The following is a 19,876-nucleotide window of genomic DNA, read 5'->3' as shown; positions in this document are numbered from 1 at the left end:
CGCGGCGAAAGAACGCAATCTCATCGCAAGAAAAGAAAAAAAATCCTATTCAAATCGAAACCCCTCTCTTTGATCTCGTCGCCGAGGAATTAGGAGGAGAGAGAGCAATGGCCGCCGAGGAGGGAGTCGTGATCGCCTGCCACAACAAGGACGAGTTCGACGCCCAGATGACCAAGGCCAAGGAGGCCGGCAAAGTGGTAAGTTTCCTGGCGCAGAATTTTGGGGATTTTTTTTTGGGGGTTTTGTTCACCAGGGGGTCGCGGTTCGTCTTAGATCGATAGGATTTTGAAGAAATTTAGGATTTAATTTCTTGCTGAGATTTGTGGCATGTGGTGAAATCGCGAGGAGATCGATTGTTTCTATTTTGGCGATTGGGGCGTAGGGTTGTCGCGGATTTGGGGATTGCCGATTCTGGTGGGGGAGATTTTAGTAGTAGATTTTCATGAATATATTTTAGGATGATATAATGAACAATTCTTTTAAAAGAAATCTGTTGCAGTAATTACAGGGCACTCTGTATTTGACATGATTAATCGTTGATGTTTGGATTTTACCATGAGATGGGGCGATTTGATGCTTACATCTGCAAGCGAATTTTCATCCGCTATCTGTATAGTATTTGACTCCATAGGCGAAATTGTTAGTGTTTAAATTTACCGTAAGATGGGATGGTGTGATGTGATGTTTAGGTTTGCTCCAGTTGTTTCATGCTGATGATTCTCTAATTTGAGTATAAGCTTTGTTTAAATATATAGATATATTCTTAAATAGTACTATAATTTGACATGATTCGCCAGAGTTGAAGGAAATCTGGTTCTAATCTAGTTCAATTGTTGTTATGGACAATAGATTGCCACTTCACATGTCTTGGCATTGTTATGATGTGATGCTTTGTACAGATAAGCGTCCGCCCTGTAGTATTGGATTTGGTTTCTTGCTGCGCGGCATAAACGAGGATTTTGACCAAGAGTATTATATTTGAACTGTATTAGATTTGGTTTCTTGCTGTGCGGCATCAACGAGGATTTTGATCAAGAGTAGTTAGCACTTACCAGGCTGATATATTGTTGTCTATGGAATTATCAATGGTTCTTGGATTTATTTTCTTTCTGTGCAACAACAACAAGGTTGCCAAAGAATATTTATCTAGTATGAAATTCTGAACTAGTGGTACTTATGCTTGTCATGCCAATAACTGTGAGGCTACCGTTATTCTTTCTTACTGCGCAATTGACCATTTGTTCATGTCATGTTTCCATCCCTAATGATGGCCTTTTCTGGACTGTTTGATCTACAGGTCATAATTGACTTCACTGCTTCCTGGTGTGGCCCTTGCCGCTTCATCGCCCCAGTGTTCGCTGAATACGCCAAAAAGTTCCCTGGTGCTGTCTTCCTGAAGGTTGATGTTGATGAGCTGAAGGTGCGCAGAGTTGCCCACAATCTTCCAAAAACATTTTTGTCACCCCTGTGATAGTGAGTAATGCTTTTCTTTATCCAACAGGAAGTTGCTGAAAAGTACAATGTCGAGGCAATGCCGACCTTCCTATTCATCAAGGATGGTGCTGAGGCTGACAAGGTCGTTGGCGCCAGGAAGGATGACCTCCAGAACACCATCGTGAAGCACGTCGGTGCCACTGCTGCATCTGCTTCTGCCTAAGAATTCTCGCAGGCGCAAGTTATCAAATAAGGGCCAGCACCTGGTGTTGTAGTAGGTATTAGCGTTAGTCATCGTTATCGTCAGTTTGGCTTGGGTGTCCTCGAATATCATGCGAAATCGATTCCGAGTTCTCTTTTTAAAATTCCTGATGATGATATATAGTTTGTGGAAATTTGGATCTGGCTATTCTGTACGAGTTTGCTGACTATTAAAGCAATTATTATAATATGATGATGCTGGCAAGCTTGTAGATAGCTTGAATTTGTCCTGAATCCTGTTCTGAGCTTATTATTCCTGCATGGCTGCATGAACGACGTTTGTTCATGCCATGAATTCGAGATGATATCTCTAGGCAGCAGCATCTACTTCTAGCCATGCTGTGTCCTTTGCTCCAATGCTACTGTTATGCTTGTTTCTGAAGTATCCAGTCGATGAGGATAAGGACAGCTAGCATTTGTTGCGATAGTAGTAATAACTGTTGTGAGTTGTGACAGTAATCTGTTCCTAACTTACCATCTCCTGATGAAAGTCATGTTGAATTGAACCTGCTCAACCGCTGGAAGTGCAATTGGATTGCGAGTTTGTGACAGGCTGACAGCGCCAAGAAGATCTCGGTTCAGACAGCATTTTGGCTTGTTCAGAAGTTCAGAGCTCTCGAGTCCGAGTGAGTGACTCGTTCAAAACTAGTAGAACACGAAGTTGAGACCAAGCGAAAAAAAATGAGAGGATAAGATAGGAGTTAGAACAAAGAACAGATGGGTTTTCAGACATCAACAGGGCACGTTAACCATAAGAGATCCACCGATTTGTTCAACCGTACACGTTGATGCCAGGAACAAGTGAACAACTGCACCTTCTATTACGTCCAAATCCAACTTCAAGTTTGAAGAATGGGTTCAAACGGACGCGAAAGATTTGTGCTGCCATCGGTTGGCAAGCCATATATATGGCTGATTGGAAATAATAATAATAATAATTTATGGTAAAACTTTTCTTTATTTGTCCTTAACGATTTAAACAAAAATACTTCAAATATATAATTTCAAAAAAAAATCAAAATCAACTTTTAAAAATCCATATTTCGGAATCTTTGCTTATAAAACCAGTCTCTTTTTTTCAGTTTTGTTTATATAAGGGCAGGGCTCTGCCTGCCAATCTATCAAGGAAGAGGAGGGAAAGGAGTCATAGCATGTTGAGTTGTTGTTGGGCTAAATGGTTCGGCCCGTCTCTGAGTGGGCCTTATCGTCGTCTTCGGGGTTAGCCCAAAATTTAGGGGTACTACATACTGAGGGAAAGAGAAGGCGACCGGGGCTCTGCTTTCCTCTATCCTTCGGTTTTTTAGTGGTTTTAACGACCGGAATTGTAATTTTCTCACTTGATTTGAAGATGTGGCTTGCAAGTTGGAACAATTAAACACTAGATCCACTGATCCACATGCATAATAAGATGAAAAAGAAAAGAAAAATAGGCCTTGGATTTGCCCAAAGATTTCCAAGTCGGCAATTTCTCCAATCCACGCTCGCGAGCACTCGGGCTAGCCAGAACTGGTGGGTGACAAATTGTGGGAGTCTGGGAGAGATTGGGCCAGCTATGGACTAAAGAAACTCAATTCGACTGTAGAAGTAATTGAAGCAAGGAATAAGTATATTTTTTGTCGTTCATCTTATGTACTCTTGCTTAAATTGTCTCCCTCAACCATAAAATCGGATATAACACATTCCTTCTCTTTGAAAACCGGTGCAAATCGATTCCTTCAATAGTACGGGAAACGGTTACTACAGGTGAGGTCCATATGTGACATATGATATGTCATTGAGATATGACAAAAATATGTGGTAAGCCCCACGTGCACCGGAAAATCTTTCGGGCCTGTATTTTACACCAGTTTTGGATCAATTATGGACCTTCCAAGCAGGCCCTAAGTTTAATATTTTGAACCCAGCGAGCAGGTTAGGGCCTATTTAGTTGGCAAAAAAAAATGTTGCCCCTCCATATCACATCAGATATACGAACATACATTTGAAGTATTAAACATAATCTAATAATAAAACAAATTACAGATTCCGTCAGGAAATTGCGAGACAAATTTATTAAGCCTTATTAATCCGTCATTAGCAAATATTTACTGTAGCAACACATTGTCAAATCATGGCGCAATTCAAGGGCGTAGCCAGCTAGGTGGCACCGTGGTCCATGGACCACCTAAGAATTTGAAATTATAGTATATGTGCTAGTTAATATAATAAAAATTGTATAGTGGACCACCCTTTTAATTGGCATATTACATATAGATGGACCACCTTTACTTTAAATCCTAGCTACGCCACTGGCGCAATTAGGCTTAAAAGATTCGTCTTGCAATTTCCTGACGAACTATGTAATTGTTTTTTTTTTTTGCATCTAATACTGTCCAAACATTCGATGTGACAACGTGAAAAATTTTGTTTGGAAACTAAATTGGAGGAAAAACATAGGAATTTTGGATGATTCCAATTCTATAGGAAAATTTTCTATGAAGCCCTTTGAAATAAAGGATTGAATTCTATCCAATCCTTTGAAATTCTTATGGAATGGACAATCCTATAGAGATTTTGGAGGAAATTTAGCAAGAGCTTCAACCTCTTGGTAACTTTTCTTTGAGTCTATCTCTCTCATCCAATTCCTGCGTTTTTCCTGCGGTTCAATCAAACGGTTATTCCTGTGTTTTTCCTGTGTTTTGCAATGCTCTATTTTCCACTTACATTCATATCAAAATTCTACGTTTTTTCTATTCCTACGTTTTTTTCAATCATGCGATTCAAAGGGGCCCTAAGCAGGCTCCTATTCCACGAACATACATACACAGTCCAACTAAACTGTACTCTTATATATACACCATTGATTTCTCTAAATGGAAAAACACAACGCAGAGCTTTTTTATATAGGTTGTGTTTAGTTCAGCGCAAAGTTTAGATTTTGGTTGAAATTGAAGATGATGTGACTGAAAAGTTGTGTGTGTATGACAGGTTGATGTGATGGAAAAGGACTGAAGTTTGGATCCAAACTTTAAATCTAAACACAGCCATAGTAAGGTACAACAGATTGCAGTCCTACTTTTATTTCAAGAGCAGGTAGAAGCTGATGAGAGAACAAAATGCTAACAACAACCCTATGTTTAGGAGGAAATTAGTACCAGCTGGCTGTACAAAAATCACTACTGGAGTAGTACCGTGCATGATTAGCACCAGTTCAGCTCGAGACAAATCAATCACCAGCAGCTGTCTGTTGGGTTGTGTTCACATCATTGCTACTTCCAAACCTATCAAAGTTTAATAGTAAGATTTAGTTCCAAACCTATTAAATTTTAATAGTAAAATCGAGTAGTTTCAGAAACTCTCTCATAAAAACATTAATAAAATACGATAAGGCTCTAAATTAAAATAGATTCAAGATAACACAAAATTGAACTACCTCCATTTCGAAATATAGCAATTTCTACTTATGTATATGCATATGCCCCTATCCAGATACATAGCTAGAAATTATCATATTTAGGATCAGATGGAGGTATGAAAATTAGTACTACCTTTGTTTCAGGTTATAAGACTTTCTAGCATTGGCCACATTCATATAGATCTTAATGAATCTAGACACACATGTATGCCTAGATTCATTAACATATATATAAATGTGGACAATACTAGAAAGTCTCATAACATTAGTCGGAGTAAGTACCAAATTTTAATAACAAAGGGAACAAGCCGTTGATTTTAATTTTCTTTTAAAACTCCAATTTTAATAACAAACTGTTGTGTTGGAGAATGGAATGACACGAAGAAGCCAAAAGGGATGGAGTGGATGAGATGGCTTCCCAGTTTGGACGGCCCAGATGAGAGCACAACTGCCAACCGCACCAACCACCACCCCAGTAGTCCAGTACACCGAACCCTGAGCACGCGCCACGTAGGACGCCCGCGTGTGAACGGAACCCCACGAGCCGGATATTTCGTGGACCAAACGCGCATATGCGCCACGAAAAAAAAGCCCATATTGCCAAATAAAATTCCATTTTCAAAAATCGCCTAAAAAACAAGCTAGGTTTCATCTGGGCGAGGCCGTAGCTGACAAAAAACGAATGAAAATTAAAAAGGCTATGTGCTACACGACACGAGAAATTTAAACATGGAAATTTATCGCAACTGGAGCAAGTTGGAATCTTCCCAGCAAACACGTACCAGCCGCATACCTACCTACGAATACGTTTTTTTTAAAAGAAAACTGAGTAATATTTACTTTTTTTTTGTAATGTACTGGGAGTTAGATGCTGCTGTGACGATGAGTAAGCACAGCGTGTGTTTTATAGGGATGTGAATGTGCAAAGGGGCTAGAAGACTTGTATTTTATTGATGAAGGAATGGTTCGTAGGAATTGTTGGGAATTTTATTTTGTTACAGTTGAGTCGTTTTCAACGAAAACTTAATTTGAGAAAAGAAACTGGTAGAATGCATTATATCATTTTTTTTTACCCTCTATGTATGGTGAGCTTCATTGGTGGCGAGGAGAGCTGACATGAGACGACAATTCAACATAAATCAAGTCTCATAATCTATTTCATGGTATTTTGGTTCGTCATGTTTACATATCGGCCTCTAGCCTTGCTGCTTTGCTAGCTTGGAACTGGATCCACTAGTGATCTTTGTTTTTTCTTTCCTTATTGGTAGCAACCTTGTGTTTCAACCAAAATATATATATTTCTTTTGTTGTTGAAAAGTGCAAATTAAGAAACAGGAAAAAAACAAAATACTATTACACACTATTGAAAACACATGTAAAATTCAATCACATGTACATGTGTACAGTGAGGTGGTTTGTTTAGAAAAACAACATTTGTTTTTTTAAAAAAAAATAACACCGGAAGCTTTGATGGAAAAGAAATATTAGAGATGCAAGTGAGGCGGGTTTGTAGGCTTTGAGGCCCACTAAGCCGTAATTGTCATTATCTTTTTTATCTGTTTATATACTAGTGGGTGAAAAATAAACTGATGTGTATGTCTTACGCATGATAGCATGCTGCCCGCTTGCATTCCTAGAAAATACTTCCTCCGTTTCTCCGTTTCTTAATGTAAGTCATTCTAGCATTTTCATATTCATATTGATGTTAATGAATCTAGACATATATATTTATTTAGATTCATTAACATTAATATGAATGTGGAAAATTGTAGAATGACTTATATTGTGAAACGGATGAAGTACTTTTGAAGAGATAATATATATTAGTGGGACAATCGACTTTGGAAAAGAAAAATTCACCAAGTAAGAGCTCTAGTTTATTCTCTATGCAATTAGAAACACACGAAAGTAGTCCAGATTCAGAACAAACCATATGTGCTAGGCGACATCATTCATTCTTAGTTAAGCTCTATAGAACCATATGCATTGAACATTCCTATACGCTTAAATATAAAACTTGTATTTGAAAAAGTCCACAGTGAAAGCTCCTAATCTTTCTTTTTTTAAAAAAATATCTTAATATAATATTTCTCCATTGTTCCTATATTTCTAGGTTCCCGCATGGCCCATATGTGTAAAGAAAAAGAAACCTCACGTCAGTGTTGTGGTAAATATGTGATGTCGTCTTTTAAAAAAAGATATGCGGTGTGTTTTTTTTTTCAAAATGTACTCCCTCCGTTTCCGGTTATAAGACGTTAAACTATTTTAAATTTGACTAATTCTACAGAAGAAAGTATTAATATTTACAACACCAGCATTGTTTCATTAAATCTATAATTTAATATATTTTCTGTAAAATTAGACAAATTTACAGTAGTTTAACTTTAAGCAAAGTCAAAACGTCTTATAACCTGAAACGGAGGGAGTATATTCTAGAGTTAATGAAAAATCATGCTCTCTTATTGGATTTTTGAAATAAAAACATGGGAATCGCATGCCTCTCCAGTCCCTAGTTGGCGAAAAGAAACGAAAATAAAAAAAACAAAAACGTTTTCTTTCTGAAAGGCAGGCGAAGAAACGCATCTGTCACGCAGCACTTCCACGCGTTGCTAATCACACAAAAGAGAGAGAGAGAAACCAAACGAAACGAACGCCAACCCAAGCCAACCCAGCCCAAGCGAGAGGAAGAAGTAAACACGGCAAATAATCAACACCGCATTAAAAATCTTCCATCCAAGTCAAGCCTCAAGCGACTCCTCCCCCCTATAAAAGCCCCCTCTCCTCTCCTCCAACTCTCTCCTCCCCAAAGAAATCGCTTCTTCTTCCGCCTCCGCCTCCCATGGCAGCTCCCAGCTCGTGGGACACCTCCTTCCACGAAGCAACCACAGCAAGGCAATAGCGCCACCCACCGCTCGCATCCACAGCTGCTGATTCGTAGGAGGAGCAGGCCAGGGAGGGATTCGTTGATTTTATTTGGCAGGGAAGGAGATCCGAGAGGAAGAAGGGGAATATAGATCGATGGGGAAGTACGTGGAGCTGCTCGACATGGGGGTGCGCATCGCCGCGCGGTTCCACTCCCACTGCCCGCAGACGGCGAGGATGTACTACCACCCGCCGCCGTCCTCCTCCTCGTCGCCGTCTTCCTCCGCCGCCGCCGGTTCGGCCGACGGCGGCGGCGGCGGCTGCGCGGGCTTCGCCGCGAAGAGGATGCCCCGGGCCGCCGCCGACACCGCGGAGATCATCCTCTACGCCGTCGTCTAGAGTTAGCCTCTAGACTCTCGATCCAGACGCTTCACGCGGAAATGGAGGAATGTATTTTTCTTTTGTTTTTCTTTAAAGAGGAAAAAAAACAAAGTGGACTTGGAGATTGGTTGGTTTATTGATGGAGTGAAATGAAATGAATGGAATGATTTGATATTTACGTGATTTTCTTTTTGTTTTCATTTAAGTTCGTACTACTACTATCTTTTTTTAATGCGGACAAATATTTTCAAAATACAACAAAAAAGAAAAGGTATGGACGGCTGAGGATGGACGCGTCACAAGCTAAGCAATCAAAATCTCAACCAAACCGAATCCTAGGAAAGCTCCACCAAAAATAAAAACAAGAAAAAAAAAAACGAGAGGCGCGCAGGACACCACCAGAGGCGCAGATCTTTACCTTTTTCCCCCGATTTCTTGGTGCTTGTGCCTAAATTCACGCCGAATTCGTGTGTGCGTGGGGGGCACGCGTTTGGGTGGGCAGAGCAGAGCCCAAGCATCGCGGAGAGCTGAGTTGCTGGTCTGTAGAGCATGTTTGGTATAGCTATAAGACTCCTAAATTTAATTTAAGGAGTTGAGTCTGAAGTAGTTTATCTTGTGAGAGAGCTCTATCCAGCTCCACTCTCAGTTTTAGTGGAGAGAGCTCCACCCAACTTGTTTCGATGGACCTAAAACTGTTTGACTGAGCTCTAGCTTCACACACGAGCGTTTTGGTGCGCACGGCGCGGGGGGGTTAGCTGTAGCTGTGTGGTCGCGGTGATGAAATGAATTTGCCAACCGATCTGCCGATACGATACGGGTGGTATATGGGGAAGGAAAGATTTTTGGAATTTTCGTGATCTCACGTCGCACATATGTTGTGCGTCTAGGGGTAGGCCGGCGGGGCGGCGATTCTGCGGTGCCACACCAATTTACTTCATCATATAGAGTACTTACTTGCTACTCCATCCATCTCAAAATAAACCGTAATTAAATTTATTTATTTTAAGATAAAAAATTATTTGTTTACTTAAAATTATTTATTTTAAGATGAAAAATTATTTATTTATTTTTTTTAACAAAAGGAGTACGGGTAAATTGATAGTATATCGTATCCTCTCTAGCAAACGATTGGGTTAAAGTGAAACTGCTACCAACGTCTTTTTTTTCTTCACTTGATATTTTGGACATATGGACGGTTTACACCACATCTCCGCATGGTAGGATTTAGTATCAAGTTTACAGCTCGAGCGTTCACCACCCAAAATCCAGTAAATTTTCTTCGGAACTTTTGTGGAGTACAACCAGGCATATGCCACCGAACACAAGGCTGTGTGTTCTAAAGAAAAAAAAAACACAAGGCTGTGCTCCATAGTTTTCTTGATCGAAAACGGTGACGGAAATTCATAACTGACGGAGCATGGTTTCCGTAAAACTTGTATTGTTTTTGCCTCTAGCCATATATAAGATCTTTTTTCTTCTATATTTTACCAATGCCGTATTGCAATCATCACTAATCACTAAATAATTAACGGGAAGGCTAAATGGCTGTATGATAGATGGAATTTCCTAACCAACACAGAACCTTTATTCCCTTACAAACAATATGGTTTTCGACTGTTCTCATCCCTTCCCGCTTTGATTCACTACAAATAAAAAACTCTGTTACTCCAAGCAAGACCTATGTATTGTTGTTAGAGGGATGTTTAGATCGAGGGACGTAAAGTTTTGACATGTCACATCGGCTATTATGTAGGGTGTCGCATAGTGTCGGTGATATGGGCCGGGGAATCAGGACCAGAGGGAGGAGGCTGCCCCCGATACCCACGTGGCACTCCTCCGAGGGGGTTAGGCCTGAGGTGGGGAGGCGGCCGCCCCTCCATGCCTGGGGGTCGAGCACTCGGGCTGCCCTGACCCCCTCCGCATGACACCGCGTGTGCGGGGTTAAGTGGACGCCCCCAACACCCACCTAACCGCATTTAAGGCAACATGAGCAGGCGCGCCACATCGCATTAAATGCGGTGCGTTGTGCGCCCGACCGGTTTGTGACCAGTCGAATGATTGATGAGACCGGAGTAGTGCGCCTGCGTGCTGCTCACTTGTCAGGCGGCGTGCCGCCTAACATGCCCCCTCACGTCATGATGATGAGAGGTTATTTAGCCTTTCATCCCAGCCGGAGTCAGTTCATCCAACCTAGTCAAAAGTAGGGTTTCCATTTCTCGGTGCAAGTGAGGACTCAGAAGTCTTCACTCATTTAATGGTGAATGGCATGGGTGTCCCCCGTGTCAGCTGGTTGGATATGACGGCCCCATGCCGCGGCGTCTGTGTGTGGCTTCCAAGTCAAGCAACAAGACATGCAATGTCCTCCTTCACCCTTAGGTAGACTTCTACGCCCATGTGGCAACCCATTGGGATATAAAAAGGAGGTCCAAGCTTGGTGAGGGAGAGAGATCGGTTCTTTGGCTAACTCACGCTTGAATTTCAGAGATTGAAGTGCGTGTATTCCATACTCGATCAACCAAGCACAGGAGTAGGGTATTACATGTATAAACCCCTTTTGTCTCATCGTTTCTGGGGCCCCGACCCCGTCTACATCACATCTTCCACCGAGTCCTTGATTTTCACCCGCTGCCCCCGACCGAACTAACAAAGGGGGCCTTACTGTCCCCCGCTTGAGGAGTTCACCCTTCGATACATAGGGTGTTCGGGTACTAATAAAAGAACTAATTACAATATACGTTAATAAACCGCAAGAAGATTTTATTAAGGCTAATTAATCCGTAATTAGCATATGGTTACTGTAGCACCACATTGTCAAATCATGGAGAAATTAGGCTTAAACATTCGTCTCGCAAAGTAATCACAATCTGTGCAATTAGTTATTTTTTAGCCTATATTAATACTTTATGTAGGTGTTCAAACGTTTGATAAGACATGGTGTAAAATTTTAGAGTGGGATCTAGACATGCCCTTATCTTCTGGATGAACACAACAGAGAACAGATCAGCATGTTTGGACCATGATAACGTTATTACCAGCTGCATATTTGTATGCTGCGTTTGCTCGCCCGTGAACCTGACTTGCCGAGCACAAGAGGAAGGGAGGAGGAATATGCTTTTGTTTTTGCTCTACCTTTTTTCTCCCATCCGTCACAGCTGCTGCTGCTACGGTTGCTTGGCCGGTAGTAGCTGTAGGTGAGGCAAAAAAAGACAGAGCACCTAGACAGAAACACACATGCATGATGACTGTGTGTGAGACATTGGAGTATGGCCGCATTCAGCAAGCAAGGCATAGACGGCACATGACGTGATACCCTCACGCAGCAGCTAGTGGCATACGTAATCCATTTGCATTCTTGCTTGCAGCTGGGTGCTAACTCCTGTTAATTTGTTTATTACAACTAGTAGTACCTTTGAGGGCTGGATTAGTTTTTTTTCTTAAAATACGATACAAACGCAAGCGTCCACAATACATGTACAACCTCCCTCTAAGAGTTATCATGAAGCGTCTTACTGTCGATGGGTAAGTCGCTTACCATTGAAAGAAAAATTACTCGTAAATACAAGCACTCATGTTAAATCTAGGGGGTTTTTATATTGTAGCCAAAATAAATCTTATTTTGGCAAGTTGGCCACTAAATGTAGGTATTTTTTATAGCCTTAAAAAAATAGTATGGTTAAAAATGGTATAAATATGAACAACCTCTAGGATTTGAACCCGAGAGGATTGGTTCCACCACAAGAAACCTAACCAGTAATTTGGCAAGCTTAGAGTACTCCCTCCATTTCAAGAAAAACATAATTCCGATGTTGATTTAACATAATTTAGGATAATTAATATGGATATGAGGTTGTCCAGATTCGTTATTCTATTTGGTGTTAAATCCTCGCTTAGGTTATTTTTTTTATGAAGGGAGTAGTAAAGAATCAATATTTTTTTTCTTCTAAAATATGAAGTACTCCTTTCGTCCCAAAATATAGCAATCTTCGAGCGGATGGGACACATCCCAGTACTATAAATCTAGAGGATATGTCCCATTCGCTCAAAGGTTGCTAATTTACTATATTTTGGGACGGAAGGAGTAACTATCAGTACTAGTTAAATATTTTGGAATAAAAGCCGTACTCCCTTCATGCCAAAATATAAGTACGTTTGGACTCTGATATGGTCTCCAAGATGCTATTTTTGACTAACAATATATATAAAAGTAAGATGTTTTAAATAAAAAGATTTGTATATTATGATAGATTGTTCAAAAATAAATCTAGTAACATCAATTTTACATGATTACTCTTTTATTTTTGTTGCAATTAATAGTTACAGTTAAAAATTTGATTTATCACCATGCTTAAAAATGACTACATTTTAAATTTTGGAGCCGCGAGATAGAGTATGACCTGACCTCTGATAGAGTGGTTGAGGAGGGTGATGTCAAAGCGGGCGTCGGTCTGCGTGGTTGCGATTTTTCTCTCACCTCACGTTGTGGAAAAGGATGGGGATGGGACTATGGGAGAGGTTGGGCGGCGGTCGGCGGAGGGTCCTCGCGTGTGAGTGCCTTCTTCACCGAATGCTTCGCATTCGCATGCACCTTTTGTTTCTTCAACGTTCAATGGAGGAGGAAAGCGTCCCCGCTGGCTTTTAATTATTTTTCTGCCTGCGAAGCTGACCGTTGGTACATGGTCATGGTAGTAATAGTAGCCTCCGTCCCCTACTATAAGCTATTTTAACATAATATTTTACTTATATTGTTTAACCACTCGTCTTATTTAAAAATATTATGTAAATGTAAAAAACAAAAAGTTATGCTTAAAGTATTTTAGATAATAAAGTAATTAAAAAAATAATAGTTCTATTTTTTTTAATAAAACGAATGGCAAACAGTGCAAGCAAAATGTCAAAATCCCTTATATTAGGGATGGAGGGAGTAGCGTTTTTACCCGACCGGGAAAAGTCTATCCCTTTAGTTTTCAATTCTTACTTAGGTCAATTTTTTTAAGTATAGTACAGTGGACATACACACCACTATACACAACATCACACTCTCACATATTCACGAAAACGCCCTCAAGCACATGTCTAATGAAATGGAAACCAACTACGCATGTCTGATCTCATTAAAATTTCATTAAATACCTACTTATGTGTGGGTAAAAATGGTGGATTTGAACCCTCGCATACCCACGACTCTATTGTTACACCATCAGATATCGGTGATGAATAAGTAGATAATTTGTGGTAATTACTTGAAATTACAAACAACTAAAGCACAGAAAGTTTTGCCTAAAGAATATTACGACGTTTAGAAGTTCAGGAAGAGAGCCTGTTAATCTATTCATCGTGAACAAAGTCAACATCAAGTTGCTTGGTTTCCGTAGTAAAATAGCACATCCGTAGCGCTACTAGTGGTAGCTTACTACGTTTGGGTTACGTACGTGGTTATCACGTTAAGTTTTTATTATCTTTCAATCCACCGTGTTCATGTTTTCTATGTAGTGGTTAATTTGGGATGACTAACGAAAGGCCTCAAGCCATTAGCCAGCAGGTAAACGTTTGTACTCCATGTGACCATGTAGTTTATTTAACCATATAATACCCCTAGTTGTAACTCGAAATATATCCAAACGACATGTTCTGCTTTTTACAGTTTCATTGTTTTGCTTATACATATGCTTATCTGTATTGCTTATCAATAACTTTTAAAATAATTTATAAGGTATTAACATAAATAAATTTGCATACTAAATAAATATTGTATTGCTCTCTCCATCCCAATTTAATCATTAGAATACTAATATGCATTACTCATTATGTAAATGATTAGATACCATACTACGATGTCATTTATTTTTACACAAATAAATGAGTATATACCGGTTAAATGATGATAAATTTAAAAAGATCACAAAAATCTTTTCAAATTGGGATAAAGAAGAAAATAAATTCATTGCATTTGTTCCCGTCAGCTACTAGCGAGACTTCCCGGCACATAAAACGAAGCAGCGTTTTAGTACGTGATTAATTAAGTTTTAGCTATTTGTTTTAAAAATTGATTAATATGATTTTTTTTAAGCAACTTTCGTATATAAATTTTTTTTTTATAAAAAACACACCGTTTAGCAGCTTAAAAAACGTGCGCGTGAAAAACAGACAGAGGAGTTGGTAACTTGTACTACCGAATAGAGACTTGGTCCTGGTCGGTGCTCCACCCAAAGATACAGAGCACCTACACACAGTGACACACCCACCACACAGAGAGAGAGAGAGAGAGAGAGGGGGTTGTGGTCCTTGTGGACTTGTGGCGATGGGTGGTGGGGGTGCTGGGGGTAGTGGATGGGCCGCGGAGAGTCGTCGCGTGCGCTTTCCGTTGTTCATTTTTGGGTTTTGCGCTTGACATCCGGCTCCGGCGTTGCTGCAAGAAAAACTGACCGTTGGATGGATGGATGGCCGTGGTCCACTGGTCCTCGATACTGTTGCCTGTTGGTACGGCACCACACCACTCTGTTTTTATTAGGCCAGTCACAATGGCTAGTGTCATTGCACGGCTACCCAAAATATTATACCATCTTCTCTCAAATGAAATCTTTTATGAAACAATCCCCACAGTGGAGGGGTTTCACTTTGACGTTTCCAAGACTAAGCAAAGCATTTAATTGATACAAGTTGCTGGGATCATTTGTACCCAAAATCCGGCGCGGCGCGGGAGAATGCGGAGGTCGCACGGCGGAGGCGGACGCAAGAGATCCGGTGAATGAAACGAATCGGCCTCAACGGGGGTTTCACTCTGTTACCGAGGACTTGGAAACGACGCTGACGAGTTTCACCAGGATGAAACTCTTTCCTTCTCTCTCATCCCCATTTCATGCAAATAATCATTTTTTATTCAGTCTTACCCCTATTAAATGTGCATGACACACCAGTGAAACCCCCATTGTGACTGGCCTTAGAGGTAAGTTTGATAGTACAGCCCACTACCAGCTCTAAATCAGTCAATGTAGTAGCTAATTCATATAATAGTTGCTTGCTATACTATTAATATCTGGTTCCACCTGTCATACACACATTACGTCTTGGAGCCTGTGCTGCAACTGGCTATAGATCTGTAGCCCGCTGCTCTTCTCTCTCTTCATTTATCTCTTTAAAATATATTTATAGCTGGCTTATAGCCTGCTATTATACCTACTCTTACTGCACCAAACCCACAAGGTCACTGTGCCTTTCGCTTCGGTAGCAGTCAGGTAGGCGCCTAGGTGCATAGGCCTCTCTCTCTCTCTCTCTATCTCTCTCGGTGGTGTTCTGTTCATCACAATTCACAGCTCATGGCTTGGCCAGTTTGGCCTCATCACTGCACTACTCAACGTAAAACAAAATGAAGTACTGTAGAACCAAGGCACAGAAGCCACGGTAGATGTCAGAACGCAGTATTACTTGTTTCATCAATCACTTTTAATAATTTATATTTTTTTTCTTTTTTACTTCCAATCATCCTCTCATATCTAACCATAAATCATTTAATAAGAGACATTATAATATTTTTTTCCTCGAACCTAATCAATACTGCAGGCCTGTTTGGATAGGTGCTGTAGTTAGCGTATAGTTTGGTTGCTTAACGCACATTAGTCTACCGTAAGAAGATAGATGCTCATGAACCACTTCGCCACTTGTTTCTTCGCTAATGTTGTGGTGCTCAAATCATTCGTCCGACTTGTGGCATGGGCTAGCTTGTGAGTTGTTACGTGGTAAATTGGAGTAGCCATCCAAATAGACCCTAAATAACCCAAAACGATAACTAATATGGTACAGATGTAGTATATACTCCCGTACAGTACAGTAGAGCAAACTTGAGGCAGCAAGCAAAAAAAACGGGAAAAGCAAAACGAAGAAACGGAAAATAGGAGCGACTTGCGAGCCCTTTTTGTACGAGCGGAGCTGTGTTCAGCAGTTCAGCACCAAGAGCCAAAGGCTCAAAGCTATCCAAGCAGAAGTCCGCGAGTCAAATTGAGTGGCGAAAGGACAATCAAGAACAGATTTGGCCTACAGCTGACCAATCGTAAAAACAATGTAGAATAAACTTAAATAATAATTTATAGATAAAAATTTTAAACATATATTTATATATGTGTTATCCGTGATTTTAAAGGTAATGCTAAAAAAAAGAATTACGATGGAAAAACCTTAAAATTAAGTTCTGCAATTCAAATTTTAGTAGCGGCTTATAAACTGAGAGGCAAACAAGATTCTGCATGAAAATGCTTCCACAGTAAACCAATTGTTTTATTAGGCCACAAAATTGGCATGATATTTTTTTTCTCTGAGACAGGGTAGATTATACTATATTAAATAAGAGAAGAAATTACAACCTCGTTGTTACAAGAAAAGAAGAGATAAGACAAATTTTACATGATACTATTGATTTACCACACAACAGGTTTTCCACAAGTCGATCAACTCTTCAAATCGTGTTGCGTGGGATCATCTTTTGCTCATGAAAGGTAGTGTGGAGTTTGATCTTCTGGACGAATATGGGAAAGACTCATGGGTGCTCTGGTATGCCAAGGGCGACGAGCAAAAATATGATACATTGGAGGGTGGATGTGAACCTGGCAAATGGCAAGGTTCAAACCAGCAATTGTTTCGATTTCATACGACTTGATGATGGATGCAGATGCATAAGTATGCTTGACAACACATTCACAATATCAACACGTGTTATTTCCGCTCCCGTTCTTCGAATTCTTAAGCTCATCCAGCTGCGATGAGAAATGCAGAGTAAGTGATCAAATGCCCAGCTCTTTCTATACAAAACAATCTTTTTATTTGGACTTCAAAGTAAGCTATCCAAATGAAACTGAAAAAGGAACAAAAAGAGACAGTTCTGAACCCAGACAGATATGATGATGTTATCAGATTTTCATAAGTTATTTTTTTCCTGAAAGTACAGAACTGTGCTTAAGATGTTAACTGTCATAATGAGAAATCTAAATTGGGTCCATCAGGATTCAGGAATACCATCTAGCTTGCTGTGTGCCAGCCGATTACTCAGCAGATGCTATAGCTATCCTATGGGCTGATGGAAAACTCCAAGACAATAAGAAAGGCACAACCATGAAGAAGGAAACATCGCTGAGGACAGAATGCTATATACAGAACTAACAAAATACAGTCAAGGAATTCATTTGTGTATTTGCACCTAAATTCATACAGTTTAATCGGACTGAAAAGTACACCACTGAAGTATTATCTGAGTGGTGGAGATCCTAAACACGTGCAATACCAAAGTGCAAGAGCCAACTAACTGCAGTGAAGTGACCACACATAAGCACCAATCTTGATAGACAAGTAAATGTTAGATTTCCATAGAGATCTCCATCTCTAACATGGCATTAAGGTTGTAACACAAAATGCTACTGTCCATATGAATAGATCGAGTAGCAATGCATTTACGCAAACACATTAAAATGCTATATATATACCTGTCTGCATGTTTCCTTGTGTGTCTCTAAAAGCTCATTATACTTCAATTGCAAATCCAACTTCTCAGCTTTGAGCTTTTCATAGTCGGATATTGATGGACCACCCAGCTTCTGCTGAACAAACCTGGGATATACCAGCATGTTTAGTTGTTGGCTTCTTCCAGGACAATCAATTATTCATGCCATCTTATAGTCAAATCAACTCACTCGACCGCAGATGAAGGCTTGTCATTCTCCTCATATAATGCAACAAGAACTGCAAGATGATAAGGTGGACTTAATCATAATGTATCTAGCCAGTGGCATAACTAGAATTTGTTGATATAAACACATAAGGAACATAATGCAAACCTTTCGTGAGAGTATCAAGCACACCACTGGACTCGAGGTACTTTCTGAACGCCTCTTTCTTGGCTTCTCTATCCTACAAAGACCATCACAAGGCCATGATCATCAGTTTGGAAAAACAAATTGTAGCACACATAGCTGCACCGTATGGAGATGAGTTTGAATTTGGTTTACTCGTTGTAGTACGGTTTTTTATTTATGTGTATGGCAGTACGGTAGTATACTAGTATGCTAGCATGTGTTCTTTCTATGCTACCAGCTTGAGAGAACTGAAGCTTTTCCATTCCAGGACCCAGGACACTAAGCTGAAATTACCAAAGCTGCGAAGCAAAATGCTCGCGGCAAATGGCAAATTGGAGGAAGATTGATCAATTCTTCCTCACAAATTGCACACTACTGTACTATACTGCACCCTACAGATTCAACCAACTAAACCAGTACTCTTTACCACAATAAATACCGCATTTGACCTTTGACATTGACTCGCTGACCTCCATCTCCATGCATATGCTAGCTATACTAATCTCACCGCAGAATCAAACATCTCTCTCACCAGGGGCGGATCCAACAAACAAACTGTTACTTGTATAGTTGTATTAAGGTTAAGGCTCTGAAATTAAGGGAAGAGCTTCTTCCAGATCTAGAAGAGAAGCTAGGGTTAACGAACGAACGAACGCAAGCAAGCAAATTCCAGACCCGATGGGAGAGAGAGATGAATCAGAAAAGAGGATGCGGATGCTCACCATAATCCTCTCCCCTGCTCTGCTCGCCAGATGGAGATCGCCGCCCCTCCCCTGTTCAGCCGCGACTCGTCTTGGCGGCAGGAGACGGGAGATTTTCTTTCTTTTACGTCACAAAGGGAAGGGAAGACACTCGAGACTCTAACTACTGAGAATTAAGAATTTGCCACTGTCACACATGTCATATACTAATAAGGACACACGTAGGACACAATTCATATTATAGACGGTGAGTAGTAAATTCTTAATTACTACCTCCGTCCTATAATATAAATGATTTTGAGTTTTTGTTTGTATTGTTTGATCACTCGTCTTATTTAAAAAATTTGTGCAAATATAAAAAAACGAAAAGTTGTGTTTAAAGTACTTTAAATAATAAAGTAAGTCAAAAAAGAATAATAATGCCAAAATTTTTTTAATAAGACAAGTGGTCAAACAGTGCAAACAAAAACTCAAAATCCCTTATATTACAGGACGGAGGGAGTACCATTTTAAAAGTGGCAAAAATTTAAAAGCCTCAGACGAGTACTCTCACTTTTATCTCAATATTTTACTACTTTAAGACTAGCTATTTCTTTATAATGACTAGTGGCCCACATTCTAAAAATTAACAAACTCGGTTAGCGATCGGTTAGCGATTTGTGTTAACAGCAAACTCCTCATACTACCAGCAACCACTAACTGTTATTCCACGCACCGCCACTACTGCTCTTTCTTCATGAGCCACCATCGTTCCTCATCACTGTCTTTGCATGTGCAACCGCACCCTCTAGTTACACTGCATGAGCCACTTTTTTTCCCTCTCCCTCTCATCATGCACACTATTGTAGGGACTCACGGAGGCAGGAGTCGACCCGATGAAAAGCGGAGACGCTAGATTCAGGCTCCTTCTTGCTGGAGCTAGCGGTTCCCTGTCAGAGGGAAAAAGAAAATGGAGAGAGAGAGTTAGTGTGTGGTTGCTGAGTCACTGGACTTGGAGATGGATGAAA

The 19,876-nt window shown here is 40.2% G+C and overlaps 2 protein-coding genes and 1 long non-coding RNA gene across 3 annotated transcripts; 1 reads left to right on the top strand and 2 right to left on the bottom strand.

The window, feature by feature from the left end:
• Positions 1-11: 11 nt before the first annotated feature.
• On the top strand, positions 12-1,999 carry LOC4342593 (thioredoxin H1-like). Its single transcript, NM_001403030.1, has 3 exons — positions 12-197; positions 1,298-1,420; positions 1,502-1,999. Exons 1-3 carry the CDS (start codon positions 108-110, stop codon positions 1,655-1,657), a joined length of 369 nt encoding a protein of 122 aa, NP_001389959.1. The 5' UTR covers positions 12-107; the 3' UTR covers positions 1,658-1,999.
• A 2,670-nt stretch (positions 2,000-4,669) lies between these two features.
• LOC112939666 (uncharacterized) lies at positions 4,670-9,110 on the bottom strand. The gene is made up of 2 exons (XR_003243522.2): positions 8,751-9,110; positions 4,670-4,955 (listed from the first exon to the last, which is right to left on the bottom strand). It is a non-coding gene; the product is annotated as an uncharacterized lncRNA (long non-coding RNA).
• Positions 9,111-16,579: 7,469 nt separating this feature from the next.
• On the bottom strand, positions 16,580-18,969 carry LOC4342591 (uncharacterized). The gene is made up of 5 exons (XM_015789711.3): positions 18,891-18,969; positions 18,151-18,223; positions 18,007-18,055; positions 17,800-17,923; positions 16,580-17,076 (listed from the first exon to the last, which is right to left on the bottom strand). The coding sequence occupies exons 1-5, from the start codon at positions 18,891-18,893 to the stop codon at positions 17,026-17,028; spliced, it is 300 nt and encodes a 99-aa protein (XP_015645197.1). The 5' UTR covers positions 18,894-18,969; the 3' UTR covers positions 16,580-17,025.
• Between the last annotated feature and the right edge of the window lie 907 nt (positions 18,970-19,876).

Source organism: Oryza sativa, chromosome 7 (assembly GCF_034140825.1).
Source record: "Oryza sativa Japonica Group chromosome 7, ASM3414082v1".
Classification (NCBI taxonomy): domain Eukaryota; kingdom Viridiplantae; phylum Streptophyta; class Magnoliopsida; order Poales; family Poaceae; genus Oryza; species Oryza sativa.
The sequence above is the reverse complement of the archived record's forward strand: the minus strand, read 5'-3'. Positions and strand labels throughout refer to the sequence as shown.